Source organism: Podospora anserina, chromosome 6 (genome assembly GCF_000226545.1).
Source record: "Podospora anserina S mat+ genomic DNA chromosome 6, supercontig 1".
In the NCBI taxonomy this organism is placed as follows: domain Eukaryota; kingdom Fungi; phylum Ascomycota; class Sordariomycetes; order Sordariales; family Podosporaceae; genus Podospora; species Podospora anserina.
This window is the reverse complement of record NW_001914852.1, coordinates 134,894-153,813: the sequence shown is the minus strand read 5'-3', so window position 1 is coordinate 153,813 and position 18,920 is coordinate 134,894. Positions and strand designations below refer to the sequence as shown.

The window sequence follows — 18,920 nt, the reverse complement described above, 5'->3', positions numbered from 1 at the left end:
GATCCCGGTGTTGGTTTTGAAGCCTTGACACGAGTGGAGACTGCAACGCAAGCTCTCCAAGGATGGAACCACTTAGTCACAATGCGTAGAGTTGTCTGGGAAGTATGAGCTGGAGCTGTGCCAATCTCAAAAATGGGGCACCTGAGCGGGTATACGAAAAGTTCATCGTCTTCCTTGGTCAGCAAACGTTAGAGTCATCGAAAAGAGTGTCGATGTTACGTATATGGTGACTGTTCTGGAAACATGAAGATCGATCTCAACGAACGGGATGTGGATCGCCAATGGGCAGTAACGAATGCTCGGCATCGCGAGACGGGGGCAACGGGGCCATCGGGGGCCAAGGCGCCCACATCGAACGGGGTTCGGACGGTGAGTGCATTGCCTGCCGATGGTCTCGGGGGGTTATTAGACGGAGATAAGGCAATGATCAAGGCGCAGGCCGCGCAGAGGTCGAATCCCGGCCCCGGTGCTTTGAAATCTCGGGTGGTTCGGCAGAAAGTGAAGAAAGCTTCCACCAATGTTCCGAGCAGGGCGGGGTTTGCCCTTGGCTGCTTGGCACGGCACATGCCGCTTCCGCGGGCACGGACGGTGTTTCTTTTTCTTGGGACGAGTTCGAGTTCGAAAGAGAGACAGCGGTGAGCGGTGAGTAGTGACATCGTTGAACCCAGCTCGCTGAGCTCGGTGCAAAAAGTCATCAGGAAACCAGAATGTTGGGTCCAGCTGAGGACTGACGAGTCTGAAACTAGGTTTCGATGGCAACTTTTTGACAGCTGCCATGTCGCGCGTCGCTTCCACTGATTGATTGACACACCCTGCGTCATCCTTCCCGCTGCCCGCTGCCCGCTGCCATTTCCTCCAGTTGCCACACCCGCATCAAACCCGACCGGGCGCTTTGTCAGCGGCCTCAAATCCCGCGTTATCGCTCTCTGTCAAGGCCACTCTCCCGCTCCCGCTGCCGACTATGGGGCGCAAGCGGGCTTGCGATGCGTGTCACAAGAGAAAGGTGTGCAACCCAGAATCGGATTACATCCACGTTGTCGTCCAGTTGCTGACTGTGTCCCGTTGGTCTCTTTTCCTGTTGCTGTAGATTCAGTGTGAACCTGCCCATCCCTCCTGTGACTGGTGTAAACACCATGACCTCGAATGCACCTTTGATCGTGAGATACGCCCGAGGAAGAGGGGCGTGTCCAAGAAGCCATCGAGCACAAAATTAAATAACAGGCCGAGTCCTCACGCACCTGAAGAGATCCTGACCCACAAGCTGCAGCCGCTCAAGGCTCTGTTGACGGACCCTCTGACCGCTCCAGCGCCGCTGTCCTCTTCCACAAACGCCTTCTCCCCGTGCAGAGATCCCGAGGGTCTGCCTCCACCGTCCCCCGTATCTAGCTCCCGGCCCTGTTTCGGCAAGCTGCACTTTGCCGGGTACCACCTTGGCGAGATCAGCTCGTACAACGGAGTTCCGCATTTCTCGACCACGGGCCGGGAGTGGATTCACTCCCGTGCCGGCCAGGCCCCCGTATTTCCTGCCGTGTGGGATGACGATGAAGTTGACCACGGTGCGCCGCAGCTGGGCAAGGAGGATGTGCTGCCGCCCATCGAGGAGCCGCCGTCCCTGCCGGACAGGGCCGTGACCGATCGATACCTCGCCTTCTTCGGCACCTCTCACTTCAGGTTGGTGTTCCCTGTGTTGGACACTGTTCTGTTTGAGGAGATCATAGACACCGCCTACGGCCTGGGAAGCCCCGGTCCCCATGAGCTTCTTGTTGCCAAAACCTGTGTCTTTGCCTTTCTATGCATGGTGACCTTATTTGTGGGCTCCGAATCGCCGGTAGTGCCGCCAATAGAAGGAGACGTGATGGCTGCAAAGGCTCAGCATTTGCTCCCAGCCGCGCTGCGTCGCGATTTTACTCTGACTAGTTTGCAGACCATGATCATGTTGGTCAGTGTGTTCAAGCTCCAATTCTGCTACGTGATTTCTCACCTGCTGACCGCTTACTAGACCATGTACCAGCTCTTTGCCGGCCGGGTTCAGTCCTCTCTCATATGTCTCTCCCTCGCCTGTCGCATCATGTTTATGCTGGGCGCACACACCATCGCCAACCCTTGGTCATCCTCTTCGCCGGCGTCGCGGGCATCAAAGCTTCTCCGCAAGCTCTTTTGGTTGACCTACAACTTTGACAAGGAGCTCTCTCTGCGTACTGGCCAGCCGCCTTGCATCCCAGACGAACATTGCGACCTGTCGCTGCCGCCCAACTATGCCCTGACTCAGTACCTCGACCGGTATATGCAAGTCGACCACGATGATGAGACCATGATCCCAAGCTTGCCTGGCGACTTGAGGTTGACGCTCATCAAGTCAAAAACATGTCAGCTGCTCTACTCGGCCGAAGCCCTCCGCAAGACAGACGCCGAGCTGTTGCGGAATATACGAGAACTCGACGATGAGCTGGAAAAGTGGCGGCTCTCTGTCCCGCTCAAACACAGGCCCGCCCTTTCGATTTCCCGCCATGTGGGAGTCAACAAAGCCCTGAGTGAAGCCCACGACAGTGTTCGAACCATTGTCATCAATTTTGAGTATCATTACCTGGTAGCCACCATCCACCGCGCCACGGGAAGATGTCGGGCTTGGGGCGCTCATGGCGAGGTGGTGCCTGGTGAGGAGATGAAGGGCGTCAGCTCTAGTCTGGCTCTGAGTGTAGAAGCTAGCCGTTCTACGTTGCTCTACCTGAGGAGTGCGCTTCCCGTGCTGATGGCGCCAGAGGTATTCTGTATGATGCTGTTCTACCCCATGTCGGCAGTTCTCAACATCTTCTGCAGCGTCTTATTAAACCCCCTGGAGCCACAAGCGGAAGCTGATGTCGCATTGTTAGACTCGGCGCCTGAAATGATCAGGAATATGAGGATCAAGCAGGTTGCCAAAAATGAGATACTGCAGCTCAAACTAGTTGAAGAGTTCATTACTGAACTGTCCAGGCTCAGCCGGTGTGCTATTGTCGAGGCGGCCAGAAGACATGGAGTTATGGATATCGACGGGGGAGGGTAAGAATTTTGAAGGCTTGTCTAGGATGAAATACTCTTGCCCTGCTTACTTCGGGGTTGTCATGACTTAGGTATCTACCGACGGTGGAAGATCGGATAAAACGATATCCAATGAATTTTGACAACGCTGTCTCTATACCTCTTTGCTGTGTATTTTGTTTTGCCTTTTGTTTCTTCTTATGTACTGTTTTCAACATCCATGAATCTTCCGGTTGGAGACAAATACCGTGACGCTTATCAATAATGTCTTTCAGTACTGGGACTCAACCAGTCAGGTATCGCGCAAGGATGCTCCTTGGCCCAGCTCTTGATGCGAGGTTTTATCCAGCCACTGGTGTAAACGAATCGCTCTTCTCCGCCCTCTTTCTTCACCACTGTCTCGGGATCCTTTGCTCGCCCCAGTGTGACAAAGGGCATCAACACACACTTTCTGGCTTGTTTGCCATTCCAGTGGTACTGGAGACAGCTAGTCTTCTTTTCGCAGGCCTCGCGGCACTCCTCCACACTGTTAACGTATACATCACTGCCACGCGCCAGCCGATCCCAGTTTGTATTGTCCCAGTTGTTTCTCGCATCGGCCTCTTCAATCTCCGGCAGGAAGAAGTTCTCGAACAAGTCGGCGTACATCAACGGCCGACCCAGCTTCCTGTTTCCGTACTCCCATCTCCAAAGCCGGACCATCTCTTTTGGGCTTAGCTTGTGCATAGTCAAAAAGCTTTGACACCACAACCTCTGTGTGTATGGTAGTGAGTGTAGTGCATACGTGTTAAACGACGGAAAGAAGCCGCTGAGCCGTATCCCTACGAGCCAAAGCACCCAACCCAGAATGGCATCACCACACGGGTCTGTCCTCACAACGTTTATGTATTTCAGGAGAAACGGCTCTTCCGTCCACACCCCCGTTTCCCGCGACGAAGGTCTCTTCTCAAACAGGACCCTCATCGCGCCCCGCGAAAGCACATAACCCGGACCTCCGTTGGCAAACCAAGTCTCCTCATCTGTCTTGGGATCGCGACGGCCCGGAGAAGGGCTCCCCATGTATAGCGCCTTGTTGGGATCGAGCGTTGACAGGAACCGGAACACATTGTCCCACGAGACAAACGTGTCGCTCTCGTAAAAGAAATACCAGTCTTTGTTCTTTCTCTCGGTCCAGGCACGCTCTACCTGCGCCAGGAACTTGTACTTGTCCAACCTCCACCCGGTCCTTTTATTCTTCATCGTCGGATTGTTTTCGGCAGTCAGGTTCCCGGCTCGGAAGAGGTCGTACATGGCTTCGTAGGCAGCAAAGTCGGGCTCTGGCTGGGCTTCGGGGGTGTCGTTGATCATCCTGTACCTCTGCGGAAGGTTGCGGAGGATGTCGACTGCCTGGTGGCCATTTGGCAGCGTCTCTGGGAGGTCTGAGAAAATGAGGAGCTCATCAGGGTGGAAGCAGGCGGATACGCTGTTGAGCTGGGCATTGATCATGTCGCGGTTTTCGCCATGGCCCATCTTCAAGACTGGCTGGATGTGTTCTCGGATGAGGTAGTGGGGGAAGGAAGCACACATGTCTTTGGTGGACAAGTTCTCGACTTGATCCGCAGAGAAAGACACGGGTGAAAAGCTGGTTGTTGTGTCGTGAGGGTAAAAGGGGGTCTCCCGTTGTCCACCATACTTTGCTCTGTGCAACAGCCCTGAGAGCCAGGATCGCTGAGCGTGCCGGTCATGCTGTTTGGTCCAAGCAAACAGAGCCACAGATAGGGTGAAGCTAAGAATAAGGATAGAAATGCGGGCAAGGCGTTTGTTGAGCTTGAGGCTGGAAGGGTGTCCAGCCACCGCCGCAGCACGCTTCAGTGAAAGCGTCTGCATGATCCGTATCTGCAGAGCACCATAGACAGGCAGCCAGAACCTTTGTGCAAATTTTTGAGAGGATTCCTGGAAGACGACCTGATAATTTGTGCGTCCTGTCGCCAAGACCAAGGGGTTGATTCGAAGGATCACATCGAGAACACGATGACGCGGTTTGGGATGCATCAGGTTAGACCATACATGCAGTTTTGCGGCTCGGCCATACAATTAGTCCTGTTTAAGCAAATGCTATTGTGATTAGTTCAAGGCATGTTACATTGAACTCGGTCTGCTTGACTCGGCATGCATGGCCGGCTCGCATTTGCCGGAGGGATGAGTCCTAGTGGACTTAAGCAGGACTAAATTTCATCTAGACATTATGATACTTCCCAGGAAATAACAACAAGCTGGCTAAAGCCATTTGAGGAGTATCTTTTGTAACAGTCTCATGAATCACTCTGCGAGCAATGAATATGTTTTGGGGTGGTAATGTTTTCGGCCGTTCGGAGTCCGAGGTTAGACGGTATCCTCTGGTGTTTGTTTATTCCCGTTGGTCCACGGATCATTGCTCGCTTTCTACGGGGTTGATCCTCAATTTTTATACTAGTGGTACTTGTGTCCTGAGCCTGGTTTCAGGTTCCCATTGGGCCAAGAACATGGCTGTTCAACACCATACAGAGGTACCTTACCTTACCCACAGTTATTGCAGATAGGGTTTGAATCAAACATGAAATTGTTATGTGTACATAGAGCACCCCTGCACCAGGGATCTACATGTTCAAAATGTACTGGAGGTCTGTCATATGTCACATCTAACTCAGGCAGTAAATCTACCCTTGGGCCATACAGAGCAGGTAGGTATTGTTCTAGACCAACACACTGTTGAAAGCTCACTCATGATACAATATACAGGCTCTTGCTGATTTTATCAGGGAAAAGACTCTAATAGAAGGAGCCAAGGTATGCTGCCCTCGGTCTTGCAGAAGTTCGACGAAGTCCTTTCTGCTGCGCATGAAGTAATAGCTTGCGTGGTTTTCAGAATTTGTTTTGTTCCACTGAATAATTTACCTATAGAACAATTTCATGTCACATCCACTTGACAAGGCTTGATGTTGTAAACATTCAAACTCTCAGGGATTCAGGGTTAACGAACCCACAGCCTAATATCACCAGAGCTGCATAAAACATCCATGGTTCAAACACCCAGGATGTGCCAGGACCCTTATCGAGAGCATGGAAGGTGCACATGATAACTGGGCCTACTTGGTGCAGTAGACGCCGTGCTGCAATGATACGGTACCTGGTTGCATCAACGGGAAAGCGCCATGATCTGCCCCCGCAACGGCAACTAAGTTACCTTAGTTTGAGTGTCTAATCCCCAAAGAGCAGCAAGTTATCCACACGAGGCCTTGGAGATGGGCGCGTAGTGGAGAGATTGCGTGATCACTCTCCGGCTGTCATCGATGTGTTCCTAAACTGACCCAATCTCAGGATGTCGTTCGCCAACCTGATGGAGTCAATTGGCGGCTCTGGGGATTTTTGACTGTCACAAACTGGCCCATTCCGCAATTGCGTCATCCGCTAGCATGCCGGCACTGCGAATGTCGGACATTGAGCTTCTTTCATATCTGTCTATTAATGGAAGCCATCCCCTCTGAGGCCCGGCAGCAGCGACCTCGCACGAACCTGAGGTTGAAAACTGCACGCCACTGTGAAACCCTCATGGCGGCCTTTCGACACCTGGCCGATCAGGTGGTATCAGACTGCCTGGTCAGCCCTTGATCCAGCCCAGCTATGGTAAGCTGTGTTGCACCCTCAGACTTATAGATGTCTGCTGACTTTTCCACTACCAGCATGCCAAGATATCCGTTTCGAATTGAACATTCCATGACCGACCTCGACAGTCTACCACATTCAACCTGCCGACCAGTCCAGTTCCCACGATGCCGAGCGCCCTTTCATTGTCAGCTAAACGATAGCACGTCGTCCAAAGGCTATGGCTGCGGTTTGACAACTGCCGTCTGTTAGACATATCACATCAACCTACTCGATCCGCAATCGCAGGCTCCTTACAACACCTGAGGATGAAGTGGAGTCTGAAGCGTGGCACTGGTATCCGAGATCGGGGACAAAACAACAATGGGGATTGATCAGGGTACTCCCTTGTCAGCCGAGTCTGGAGTTGTCCACGGCGACGCCTCCGGGCCGTATACGGAGGGGAGGGTCTTCCCCAGAGTGGGCGGCGATTAGAGATGGAGACCAGCAGAGGATGCCGTCGCCTAACTGGAGGTTGGGGATGTCAGGTTTCATGTTTGTCGATGAGGAGGTGTTCATGCTAGGTGTGAACTATCTCCACCGAGACCAGCGAACCTGACAGGCCACGGCCTGCATGAGTGGCATCTGACATTTATCGACATCGAAGGACTTAATGGCACGACAAGGAGCAGGGACGATGGGCCGCGGCAAAGCGAGGACGTGTGATGGTCAGCAGAGGGCAAGCTGTCGACCTGCCTGTTTGGAGGGGGGCTAAAATGTCGCCATCGCCATTGTTCAATGGTCCAACAAACAGCCTCACCGAGCAGATGGCACAAAGTGGAGCTGGGATTGACGTGATGCGCGGCATGGCCAAAGAGACGGTGCAGAGACAAATTAAACTTCCCGTGGCCGGTGGCACGGTAGCACCCTCGGCCCGGCCAGACTTGCAGAAACCGGCTATCGAAAACATGGGTTTGGGCTCTTGGGCTGACCGTGCTTGTCCCGGGGGCGGCCGTTGGGAAGGAGGATAAAAAATTTTCGTGGTTGGTGCCATGACGCCAAATCACGACATCGCCGCCGCGGATACTATGACGTACAAGCAGGGTTGGAGCCAGTGAGAGCGGCATTGCACAGCAAAATGTGCCCACTCTGTGCGTTCCATATAGTCAGGGATCCGTCGACGTGGGATGCAGAACTGACTTGATCTCCTGCCTCTTTGGCTCTAGGTCTGTGGTGACGAGCGAGGCCCAGCATCGGTGGCGACAGGTCCATCCCTGTGAAGCCTTGCCGAGACACGGATCAGCCGCTGCCATCTGAAGTTCTGGGACACGGCCAGCAAAAATAGATAAAACCGATAGCTTCAACCAGACGAACTGCTGTTTTCTGGAACAACCACCCGCTCCGTCCAGCCTCCAAGCCCACCCGCCAATCACACAGGGCCAGCAGCATGTCCAAGTTCACGGGATCCGCCCCCGAGGGTGATAGCCATGACTTCAAGGAGCCGGGCACTCTCGCCAACTCCGAAGGGGGCAGCGAAGTGGGTATGTACATGATATTTGTCTCTTCTCTTTGATCCTGTTCGACGCAGCTAACAAACACATGTGGTCCAGGTCAACTGCAGCGCGCCAGCGAAGCCAAACGCCAGATTGGCATCGTCTCTGCAGTCTTTCTGATCGTCAACCGGGTTATCGGCACTGGCATCTTTGCCACGCCCGGCTCCATCTTGAAGCTTTCCGGCAGTGTCGGTCTGTCGTTGTTCATCTGGGTTGCCGGCATGCTGATTGCCCTTGCCGGCACAGCTGTCTATCTCGAGTTCGGCACTGCCATCCCCAAGAACGGAGGCGAGAAGAACTACCTCGAATACGTTTTCCGCAAGCCAAAGTTCCTCACCACTGGCCTCTACACTGGCTACGTTGTTCTCCTTGGTTGGGCCAGCGGTAACTCGGTCGTCTTTGGGTATGTCCACCTCTCCCGCCTGGCAAGATGTGATGTGAGCACTTGAAACTGACTAATCTTCTCCTTCTCAGCGAATACATTCTCCATGCTGCCGGCGTCGAAGTCGATCGGTGGAATCAGCGCGGCATCGGGTTGGCTTGCATCACCACCGCCTTCCTGATCCACGCCACCAGCGTCAAGTGGGGGATCCGCCTGCAAAACCTCCTCGGCACCATCAAGGTCATCATCATCCTCATCATCGTCGTTGCAGGCTGGGTCGCTCTCGCCGGCCATGTCAAGCTTCCCGAAGACGAGAAGCCTCACAACTTCACGGATGCGTTTGAGGGCACCACTGGATCTGCCTATGGTGTTGTGACGGCCCTCTACAATGTCATCTGGAGTTACATCGGCTACAGCAACGCCAACTACGCCCTCTCCGAGACCAAGAACCCAGTCCGCACCCTCAAGATCGCCGCTCCTCTGGCCATCGGCGTCATCTCAGTCCTCTACATGTTTGTCAACATTGCCTACTTCGCCGCCGTCCCCAAGGACGAGATTCTCGCTGCCCAGCGCCTGGTGGCTGCTTCGCTCTTCAGAAATGTTTTTGGTGGCACTGCCGAGCGCGCCCTTTCCGTCTTTGTTGCCTTGTCTGCCTTTGGCAACGTTCTGTCTGTCATCTTTTCTCAGGGGCGTCTGGTTCAGGAGCTCGGCCGTGAGGGTATCCTTCCCTACTCCCGCTTCTGGGCCAGCAACAGACCTTTCAACGCCCCCACCGCGGGTCTGTTTGAGCACTGGGCCGTCTCGGTCATCATCATGCTTGCCCCTCCTCCCGGCGATGCCTACAACTTCATTCTCAACCTCATCTCGTACCCCTTGGCCATCATCAACACTTTTGTCGCTCTTGGCCTGATCTACCTCTACCTCAACCGGAAGGCGTGGAACTGGAACCCTCCCATCTCGGCCACCCTGCCCGTTGTCATCTTCTTTTTCCTCAGCAACATTTACCTTGTCATTGCGCCATTTGTACCCCCCGAGGATGGTCAGAACATTTACGACGAGTTGCCATACTGGCTTCACTGTGTTGTCGGTTTTGGCATCATTTTCGCTGGTGGGGTGTACTGGGTCATCTGGGCCAAGATTTTGCCCAAAATTGGCGGCTATGAGCTCGACAGAGTGACGCTGTATGATGAAATCGACGGGTGGGAGCGCAGCGTGTTTGTCAAGAGACCCATAGACAAAACGCAATGATGAGGGGGGAAGCCGGCGGAAGAGACGGGTTTGAGTAATGACTGGTTTGGGTTTTCTGGTTTTGATTGTGATTAGTTTTAAAATTTTATACCCCTAGCGTTCTGGAGTACCTAATGAAGAGCAGCCATACTGCTGTTGAGTCCTAATCTGGTTCATTTTATGCTTGGTGATAAGTTCTTGCAAGCTGGTAGGCAGTCTACCTATTCAAGCAGTGGCCTCTTTGACGTCTCCAACAATGGCAGATGCATCAACCCACAAAGCCGCTGAGCAGTGGTGCTGCTGGTTACTCTACCCGATCATAATGGATGGACAAAAGGTCCTCAAGTCTACCGCCGCGACCTTTCCCCCTTCTGTCAGACTTCCATTCAATGGCTTCCCCACCCCTCCCGATGTGACTACATACAGGATGTCCCTATCACGTTTCCCTCTCCCGAACGAGGCTGCTGTCGAGCCCGCCAATGTCAACTTGTCCAGTTCACCGGCAACAACCACCGGACTCTTCCCCTGCACAAATGCCCACAGCCGATTATCAGAAGAGGTTGTCCCAAATACAGTTGCCCCTTTTCCACCATGACTGGTAACTGCAAAATCATCCAGGAACGACACGTTCTCCGGTAAGCGGCCAACTAGCTGCGCATGGGCGCTGGGGTCTCGTGTGCCGTCTTTCCTGATCTTGACCCTGTAGATGGATCTTGAGTTGCTGTTGCTGAAGTACAGAAATCCACCATGCACTTTGATGCCGTTGATGCCAACTCTCTTGCTGGGGTCCGTCTCGTTTGAGGGAGCCCCCATCTCGAGAATCTGTGCAGCGACGATGGACTTTCCTGTCAGAATGTCCAGGCGCCACGCCAGACCGGCCAAAGAGTCTGCAATCAACACGGAAGACGGGGAGCCGGGAAGGGTGGCAACGCCGTTAGGAAGCTTGACATCTTTGAGCTCGGCAATCTTCTTGATAATAGGACCGGTAGTTGTTGAGGGATTGTGGGCTGCGGAAGTGAAGTTGACGCTCCAAGCATGGAATGAAAGATTTGTCGTGTTGCCACCGACAAAGACGAACACGTCATGCGATACTTCGGCGATGCCTGTCAAGCCTTCTACAGGGGGTTCTTCGGCAGAAAAGTCACGGAGTAGGCGGACCTGTGGAGCTGAGCTGGCAGGATTTACGATGGTGTAGAGAATGGGTTTCGGAAGGAGCTCGGTAATGAGGAGGTCACCATTCGACCGGACAGCGATGTTTTCTATCCATGTCGGATTGGGAAACTGGGTAACAATCCGCGTGGCGAGTGGTAGAGGTGCTGGTTTCTCGAGGCGGTGGCCAGAGATAAGGCGGACGCAAGCGCAAACAAGACCGAGATGGCGTAGCTTCATTGTGAATGACGGAAATTGAGACCACCTAGGTACTAAGAACATTCATTGCCAGGGACTTTGGACTTGCGGTTGGACATTGATTCCATGTTATCAAAACACAGACAGACTTCCGCAGAGGCTGTCGAGATTGATCCAGAGGCACAAGTCCTTCGGCGATGACTCAGTCTGACCGACAGCATCACCAACAACGGTTCAACGGCGGGAAGAGTGCAGCACCACAGGTGTGAAAGCGGCGCAGGTGCGAAAAGTGCGAGCCAGCCCCCGAACACGAGTCAGTTTGGGATTTTAGTCAAGGAGACAGAGGCAGAGTAGAAGTCTTTAGGAATTTTGCATGGAACGTGGTCTAGCCCCTCGGCCCCTGCCCTGCCTTGGCGCTAAGAATGCTTGACCTAAACAAGCCTTAGCCAAGGTCCCGAGCGAATGGAAGGGTTCCAGCTGGGCATGCGTCTTCCTTTTCCACCACCATTCGAGTGGCACGCCTCTTGAGAAGCGTCATGACCTGCGTTGTTTCTTTCCTCAACCCTCAGTTTCTTCCGGTCATCCATCGGAGACCGGCGCCGATCTTCAGCCCCTAGCTGGCTCCCCCCGCTTCATTGGCCACATACCAGAGACCCTGCATCTTTCTTCTGCTACCTCGCGTGTAACACAACCTCTGAAGTGGGTTTAGCCAGCATTTTGCGGGCCACTCCTAGCATTTCCCGTCTTCACGTGGGCATATGAAATACGCTGACTGGACGAGCAAGATGCATAGAAGAACGACAGAACTGAAAATGCCCTCGTTCTGTCACCACCTCATGGCGTTCAGCTTCGGTAAACAGATGAGGACAAGCCAGCCGAATGGACACTGATCACCTTAAAATGGAAGAGGCAAAAGGCAGAGTTGCCGACCATGAACTCCGACAGACCTTCGCCAGATAGTTCAAGCACTCTCAACAACCAACAGCCAACATGGCACTCGACCAGTTTACCTATGTTTTTGTCATTGGCACCTTCTTTGCCCTGTTGGATGCCTTCAACAACGGCGCCAACGACGTGGCAAATGCCTGGGCCACGTCCGTTAGTTCCCGTTCGATTTCCTATCGACAGGCCATGATCTTTGGCACCATTTTCGAGATGTTGGGCGCCATCACCGTCGGCGCCCGCACGGCCGAGACCATCAAGAACGGCATTATCCCCCACGCTGCCTTCCAAGACAATGCCGGCGTGCAGATGCTCGCCTTTACCTGCGCCCTGGCTGGTGCGTCGACCTGGGTCATGTGGTGCACCCGACACTCGGCTCATGTCTCCTCGACATACTCTTTGGTCTCCGCGGTTGCCGGTTAGTTTGCAGACTTTTCCCACAGAGTGAGCACGAACCGGTCATGCTAACAGGCCTGTCAACAGGTGTGGGCGTTGCGACAGTCGGCGCAAAACAGGTGCAATGGGGCTGGAACGACGGCAAGGGCCTGGGTGCCATCTTCTCTGGGCTCGTCATGGCACCCGCCATCTCAGCCGCCTTTGGGGCCACCATTTTCATGCTCATCAAGCTGGTAGTGCACCTGAGAAAGAACCCCGTTCCATGGGCTGTGTACTCGTCTCCCTTTTTCTTCCTGATTGCCGGCACCGTTTGCACGCTGTCCATTGTCTACAAGGGATCCCCGAATCTGGGCTTGAACAAGAAACCCGGCTGGTACGTCGCGGCCGTTACCATGGGTACAGGTACCGGCGTTGGGATACTGGCGGCCATTTTCTTTGTGCCGTTTGTTGATGCCAAGGTGATCAAGAAGGATCATGGAGTCAAGTGGTGGATGTTCATCTACGGGCCTTTGCTGTTCAAGAGACCAGAAGTTGCCGTCATGGACAGAGCCAACGTTCCAAATTACGCCGTTGTCCAGGAGGACTCGGGCGATGAGGAACAGCCCCAGGCCCTTCCCTCCAAGTCCTCACCTACCCCAACGGAGAGCGGAAGCAACCCGGAGAAGAAGCTGGATCAGGACCCGGAGCTCGGGGAAGCCCCAGTTCAGTTGACGTACAAAGAGATCCAAGCCCAAGGGGAGCGGAAGCTACACGCCAAGTTGCTCAAGAAGAGGGGTCCCATGGGCTGGGCCATGCGCACCCTCCGCGACAACCCGATGGGACCAGGCCGGATATACGAGATTTACAACATCCGCATGTTCCTGAAACGCTTGCCGGCCATGGTTGTCTGTGGTCTATTGTATGGTCTTCACTACGACATCCACGCCGCTCAGTCGGGCATCGCAGGCACGCCCGAGGGTGAACGGATGGCCAGAGTGTACGCCGAGGCCAAGAAGTATCCGAACGAGGTTGAGCACACATATAGCTTTGTCCAGATTCTGACGGCTTGCACGGCTTCATTTGCTCATGGCGCCAACGACATTGGAAACTCGGTTGGCCCCTGGGCTGTTATCTACTCTGCCTGGTCGACTGGGAGTGCCGCTGCCAGCAAAGCCGAGGTGCCAATTTGGCAGCTGGCTGTCTTGTCAGCAACCATCTCTGTGGGCTTGTTGACATATGGCTACAATATCATGAAGGGTAAGTGCTCAGTCTTTTTCTTTTCTTCTTCTCCCGGTCAGGGGTGAGGTTTCTGGTTGCTGACATGTGCTGTCATAGTCATGGGCAACAAGATCACATATCACTCCCCAAGCAGGGGCTGCTCCATGGAGATGGGAGCCGCCATCACAGTACTCGTGTTCAGCCAGTACTCGCTTCCTGTATCAACGTCAATGTGCATCACTGGTGCCACCGTCGGAGTCGGGCTCTGCAATGGTACCCTCAAGGCCGTGAACTTTCAGCGGGTCGGCTTGCTGATGCTCTCCTGGATTGCGACAATTCCTATCGCCGGCACTATCGGTGGTGTCCTGATGGGCTTGTTCTTGAATACCCCTCACTTTTAAGAGGGTCTGTGACAGCTTCCATGGTCAAGGTTAAGATGTATGGCTGTTGTAATGTAGTACATGGGTAGATAAATAGACACTTGACAAATCTACCACCAGTTCGTTTATTTCTTCCCATTACGTGTACCCAAAACAGATATCTAACACTGCACTGGCAACGCTGGTCCACTCCCTGCCGTCTGTGCAAGCGCGACTTCTGCATTTCGCCTTCTCACGAGCCCAGGAAGCACCACTCCGCCCCCATACACCCATCTTGGCAACTCTTGTGCCAGAACAGTGTTGACATTTTCGCCCTTGTTGAGCCTTGCCACCAGAGTCGATGTTTGGGCAGCGCCACAGCCCATGTTGAAGGACCAGCTAATGAGGGCGCCGTACTGGTTCAGGTTGAGTGTGGCTCCTGTAATCATGGCTGTGATGCATTGCTCGAAACGCTGCAATTGTTTGAGTTAGGGGCTCTGTGACAAGCGATGGCCGGGATATCAAGGACAAAAACATACCGCCATGTCGCTCGCCAAGAGCCTCTTGCCATCAGCCTGGGAGAGCGGGATTGGATACGGCACCTCAGCGCAGCCAGCTTGCTGACAGAGGTGGCCATAGCCGACGGTTGGATTTCCAGTAGGATCGATGTCTGTCCTCTCATGTCAGAATGCTTGAAGATAACAGCCAAGTCAAACCAAGAAGACATACAAACATTGGGCTCAAAGCCTTCAAATTCGGCAATGAGATCCACCGTTGCCTGGTTGGACTTTGGAGCTGTGCAAGCCCCGCTGCATCTCTCTGTTACATAACCATTGACCCCCGTTTGCACATAGTAATCTGACACATAGCAGTTGCCATCTGCTGTCTTGTCCCAGATGGTGACGCCGTTGACGTTGGTACCTTCGGTCTGGCAGGTAATCGTGACATCTTGGCCCTGCGTGTATTGTTTCACGACCGAGTAGCTGGTGCCCGGCCCGGAACGACAGTTGACAACGTCGCCGGTGATGGGATACGCTGCTGTCAACGTCACTCCGGCAAAAAGCAAGGGGATGGTTGAGCCTTTCATTTTGACCCGACGAGTTGATGCTGGAAACCAAAACGAGGTTTTTGCTTTGGTGAAGAGGGAAGACGGGAAGTGCTCGGTGCTGGGTGCTGCCGGCGTGCCAGCAGCAGAGTTGAGTTGAGCGATGATGGGATATCTGCTGCCTTTTATCGTCTTCGATCTATCTCCTACTATCGGGGCGACAATCAGCGGCCCCGCGGTTCCGGCCGTTGAACTGCCTACCCTAGATACAATACAGGCAGGTCATTTAGAGATTGATCATCGCCCTGCTCGTGTAACCCGTCCACACCTCAAGGCCAGTAAGACGGGGCAATAGCCGACCATGCTCCCGCGTCTATCTGGTCCTGCCGTTTGTAGGTAGGATATAATCGCCACCTTCCCGGCCTGTCTTTTACGGCCGTCCGATCGGCGTCTTGGCCTCAGCCCCCATTCTGAGCAAAGATTCCAGGTCTGGTGGGAGGGCTGCTTTGCAACAGCCGCATACTGATGCGACCCTAGGCCGTCACCTTTTCTCACTTGCTTATCGTTGGGAAGGATGCCGTTCTGTGCCTATCTTTGTGGCACTGTAGTCTAATGAGAAGCTTTGTTGACGGGGGAGAGAATATGCCAAGGTGTTAGGCCAGTCTCTCGGCATGATCAACATCAAAAATGCCAAATTTAGCAATGCGACAACGCAGCTTCCCCCGATAGATGATGCACTCCTAGGCACGCTGGGGTCCAAAGTTCAAATTGAACGCTGTACCTCTCATTATCATTATCCTGTCTGGGTATCATGTACGAATTCTGCATGTGCAACCTCATCCTTGCCATGTTCCAAGTAACTATCCAACGCCCCCCGATGAGAAACCAAGATAGCCGACTTTAGTCTTCTTCAAATGCCCCTGGCATTTTGAGTCTTTCAGTATCCTGTGCGCCTTTGCTCCCTCCACCCTGGGTGCTTTCGACTTCGGAGCTAAATCTCCCCACTTCTTCTTTTTCTTTCTTCCTCTTGGTTCGAGGAACCGACAGAGACCTAGCTCGTTTTTCTTTCTCGTGGCCCGTCTGCGTTCCCTCGTCCCCGGAAGTGTCTTTCCATGGCAACGCTAAACTCAGACTTTTCCTGGGTTTTTCTCCTGTTTCTTGTTCATGCTTCAGCTCCTCTTCCTGTTTTCTCTCCTTTTCCTTCTTCTTCTCGATCTTCTTGATCACCTCGCCCGTCATCTCCTGCCTCATTAACCTCTCCAAGACATCCTTCTTCCTCGTCCTGCGGTCACCAATGGTAATCAAGAGCCCGGCCGTGATATTTGTGACGATGGAACAGCATAGAATGGTCGTCGTGGCCGCCACAGGTCTCCGGTGGGAAGGAATGCCAAAGGTTACGGCGCCTAGAGAAATCTGTAACAAAGAATGCAAATCCAGCAACAGAACGATGGCAATAAGCAGTCGCAAAGGAAATGCGTGGTGGGTTTCTGTCTCGTGAGGTTTGAAAAACGTGTGTGACTTGGCGAGCTTTGACTGGTGATGAATCAGGCGTGCTTGCTGCTTTTCTGACAAGACTGGGACGAACTCGTCCTTGTCTTTTCTTGTAATTTTTTCTGTCGAGCTTGATCGCTGTTGCGTTTGTTGTGCTTCGAGATCATCATCTGCAATGCGGTGTTCTTCCGCAATGGGCAAATCGTTGTGATCCTTGAGCTCGGGCAACGCCAATCTTTCGCGGCGCCTCCATGTTTTTCGGTGATATCTGGCAACGAAAAACATGTGATACGTGTCCTTGGCTCGGAAGGGTGCCATACCATCTCCAACGATTGCGAAAAGGGCCACGAGGACATAGTCGATAATCTAAGGTGTCTGTTAGAGAATCGCTCCAATCAGCCAGATGTGCAAGGCGGCATCGCAACTCACATCAATCGCATACAACTGCTTTTCCGAGTCCCCAACGTACACCCATCCGATCAAAAAGAGAACCCAGGCAAGCCCAAACAGTGTGATGAGAGTGGCGTAGAGTGTGATCAGGAACCCCAACGGCCGCCTAACATACTTTCCAAATGCCTTGAACCTCTGTTTGATCTTTGATCGTCGAGAATGCAGCATGTGCCTGACATAGTCGTTCAGCAACTTGACGTCCTCCTCCCTCCATCCCTGAAGCGAAGCATCGTTGGGCAGAATTGCGTATTGGGGTTCCGAGGTCAGGACAGATGAGAGGCTTGGTGAGCGAGGCCCTGCGTGTTCTCCTTGTTGTTCTCCCTGGACAGCGGCAGCAGCAGAGGCTATACTTTCCTTGGAAGGCGGGAAGGCACCAGGCATTGGCGGTAGTTGGGGGAGGTCATATGTCGGCCGTCGGTTCACCCACTTTCCCAGTGAAGGCAAGAAGAGCGAGTTTTGAATGTTGGTTATGGATGATAGAGTCGCCACCTCGGGGTCTTTGTGTTTGAACTATCAGATTATGTTTCTTAGAGAGGTCAGCCAGAGAGGGGGAGAAGCTCACCAATGACATCGAGAAAGTCGACAACCCTCGACTCATACACATCGTCGCCTGAGCCGCCAGATACTTGGTGCGGATTCAGCACAGTCTGTCTTCGTCTACCGAGGGCCCGGTGCAACCGCCCTGTATGTGGTAGCCCATCCTGCTGCGCATTGCTCTGGGAGGGGCTCTCGGGTACCGATGATAACGGGGGAACTGTTTCGATGGCCCTCGGCATGGATGGTCTCTGGGGTTCGGAGCTTGACAGTCGTCGACCACCACTCCTGCCCACATCCGTTGCATGGTCATCTTCCCAATCGTGTGCTTGCGTATGGGGCTCGTGGGTCATGGTCGGTGTAAGTCTGGATCCCAGGGCGGACGGTCGCAGACGACGGAGTTGGATGGCTGATTGCTGACGGTCAAGAGGTCGGAAGGCAACGCTTCGTGCCGGTGCCGATGGGGGTCTGGCCGGGGTGACATGTTGAGGGGGTTGCTCTGTAATTGGGGTCAGAGGGGTAGCACCAGAGTCCTGTGTCGACTGTTGGGCTTCTGGAGCCGGGCTGGCGCCGTTGAAGTAACTGTTGACATGGGCGACGTTGGTGGTGGAGGGGGAGGGCCTGTCAGGTTGCATCTCGAGGGTTCGTTCGAGGTTCGCAAGGCGAAAGCAATCCTACCTTGGGGGAGGGTAGAGATGGTGTTGTTTATTATTAGAGTTGCATGTTCCTGAATCCTGTCGGTGTCACCCTCATATGTCCTGCAGTTCCAGTTCGTCCCATTTTGGAAGGGACAAAAACATGGAAACCCATGGGCGGCTCAGGGCTGGCATGTTTGACCATGACGTCACAAGTCGACGTGTGCCCTGAAAGCCATGTTTCGTGCCGATCCGGGCCGTGCTCGGTAAGGCAGTGGTACATAGGTAAATAGTGATGCCCAATCTATCGGTACTCGGTTATACCTAAACAAAGAGTGGAAACCCTCTTTGTAGAGGATGGATGAGCAACAAGCACGTACAGAGGAACCGGACACGAAATCCACATTCATGACGGTGGGATAATAGTAGAATAAGAGTTAAATTTTTGAAACCTAGAGCATCTTACGTAAGAGCATCAGTGGTTTAGTGGTAAAATCCATCGTTGCCATCGATGGGCCCCGTGTTCGATTCACGGCTGATGCAATCAACTTTGCTTTTTTTTTTCTTTCAGCCCACCTCTTGCCACAGCTTTTCGCAGCTGCTGTTAGCAAAATGCTTCAACCAAACAACCAAGCAACCAAGCAACCAAGCTATTCTTTGGACAGTAGACCAGGTGTTCAATATGCTGCCTAGCTGTGTAGGTAAGTAACATTATCAGCATGAACTAGACCATGCAACCAATCG

At 53.5% G+C, this 18,920-nt stretch overlaps 7 protein-coding genes across 7 annotated transcripts, besides 1 other annotated feature; 3 read left to right on the top strand and 4 right to left on the bottom strand.

Moving 5' to 3' along the window:
• Positions 1–961: 961 nt before the first annotated feature.
• Positions 962–3,043, top strand: PODANS_6_11640 (uncharacterized protein; the record flags this gene model as incomplete). Its single annotated transcript, XM_001906804.1, has 3 exons — positions 962–1,003; positions 1,088–1,939; positions 2,012–3,043. 3 exons carry the CDS (start codon positions 962–964, stop codon positions 3,041–3,043), a joined length of 1,926 nt encoding a protein of 641 aa, XP_001906839.1.
• A 233-nt stretch (positions 3,044–3,276) lies between these two features.
• PODANS_6_11630 (uncharacterized protein) lies at positions 3,277–5,049 on the bottom strand (the record flags this gene model as incomplete). Its single annotated transcript, XM_001906803.1, has 1 exon — positions 3,277–5,049. The coding sequence occupies one exon, from the start codon at positions 5,047–5,049 to the stop codon at positions 3,277–3,279; it is 1,773 nt and encodes a 590-aa protein (XP_001906838.1).
• A 3,181-nt stretch (positions 5,050–8,230) lies between these two features.
• Positions 8,231–9,801, top strand: PODANS_6_11620 (uncharacterized protein; the record flags this gene model as incomplete). Its single annotated transcript, XM_001906802.1, has 2 exons — positions 8,231–8,574; positions 8,646–9,801. Coding segments are annotated over 2 exons (1,500 nt in total), but the record flags the coding sequence as incomplete, so codon positions are not given.
• A 288-nt stretch (positions 9,802–10,089) lies between these two features.
• On the bottom strand, positions 10,090–11,169 carry PODANS_6_11610 (uncharacterized protein; the record flags this gene model as incomplete). The annotated part of the gene is made up of 1 exon (XM_001906801.1): positions 10,090–11,169. The coding sequence occupies one exon, from the start codon at positions 11,167–11,169 to the stop codon at positions 10,090–10,092; it is 1,080 nt and encodes a 359-aa protein (XP_001906836.1).
• A 948-nt stretch (positions 11,170–12,117) lies between these two features.
• Positions 12,118–14,063, top strand: PODANS_6_11600 (uncharacterized protein; the record flags this gene model as incomplete). The annotated part of the gene is made up of 3 exons (XM_001906800.1): positions 12,118–12,487; positions 12,553–13,701; positions 13,780–14,063. The coding sequence occupies 3 exons, from the start codon at positions 12,118–12,120 to the stop codon at positions 14,061–14,063; spliced, it is 1,803 nt and encodes a 600-aa protein (XP_001906835.1).
• Positions 14,064–14,203: 140 nt separating this feature from the next.
• PODANS_6_11590 (uncharacterized protein) lies at positions 14,204–15,108 on the bottom strand (the record flags this gene model as incomplete). The annotated part of the gene is made up of 2 exons (XM_001906799.1): positions 14,204–14,494; positions 14,590–15,108. The coding sequence occupies 2 exons, from the start codon at positions 15,106–15,108 to the stop codon at positions 14,204–14,206; spliced, it is 810 nt and encodes a 269-aa protein (XP_001906834.1).
• Positions 15,109–15,966: 858 nt separating this feature from the next.
• On the bottom strand, positions 15,967–18,176 carry PODANS_6_11580 (uncharacterized protein; the record flags this gene model as incomplete). Its single annotated transcript, XM_001906798.1, has 3 exons — positions 15,967–16,839; positions 16,987–17,504; positions 17,570–18,176. The coding sequence occupies 3 exons, from the start codon at positions 18,174–18,176 to the stop codon at positions 15,967–15,969; spliced, it is 1,998 nt and encodes a 665-aa protein (XP_001906833.1).
• A 472-nt stretch (positions 18,177–18,648) lies between these two features.
• Positions 18,649–18,719, top strand: a tRNA (tRNA-Gly).
• The last annotated feature ends 201 nt before the right edge of the window (positions 18,720–18,920 follow it).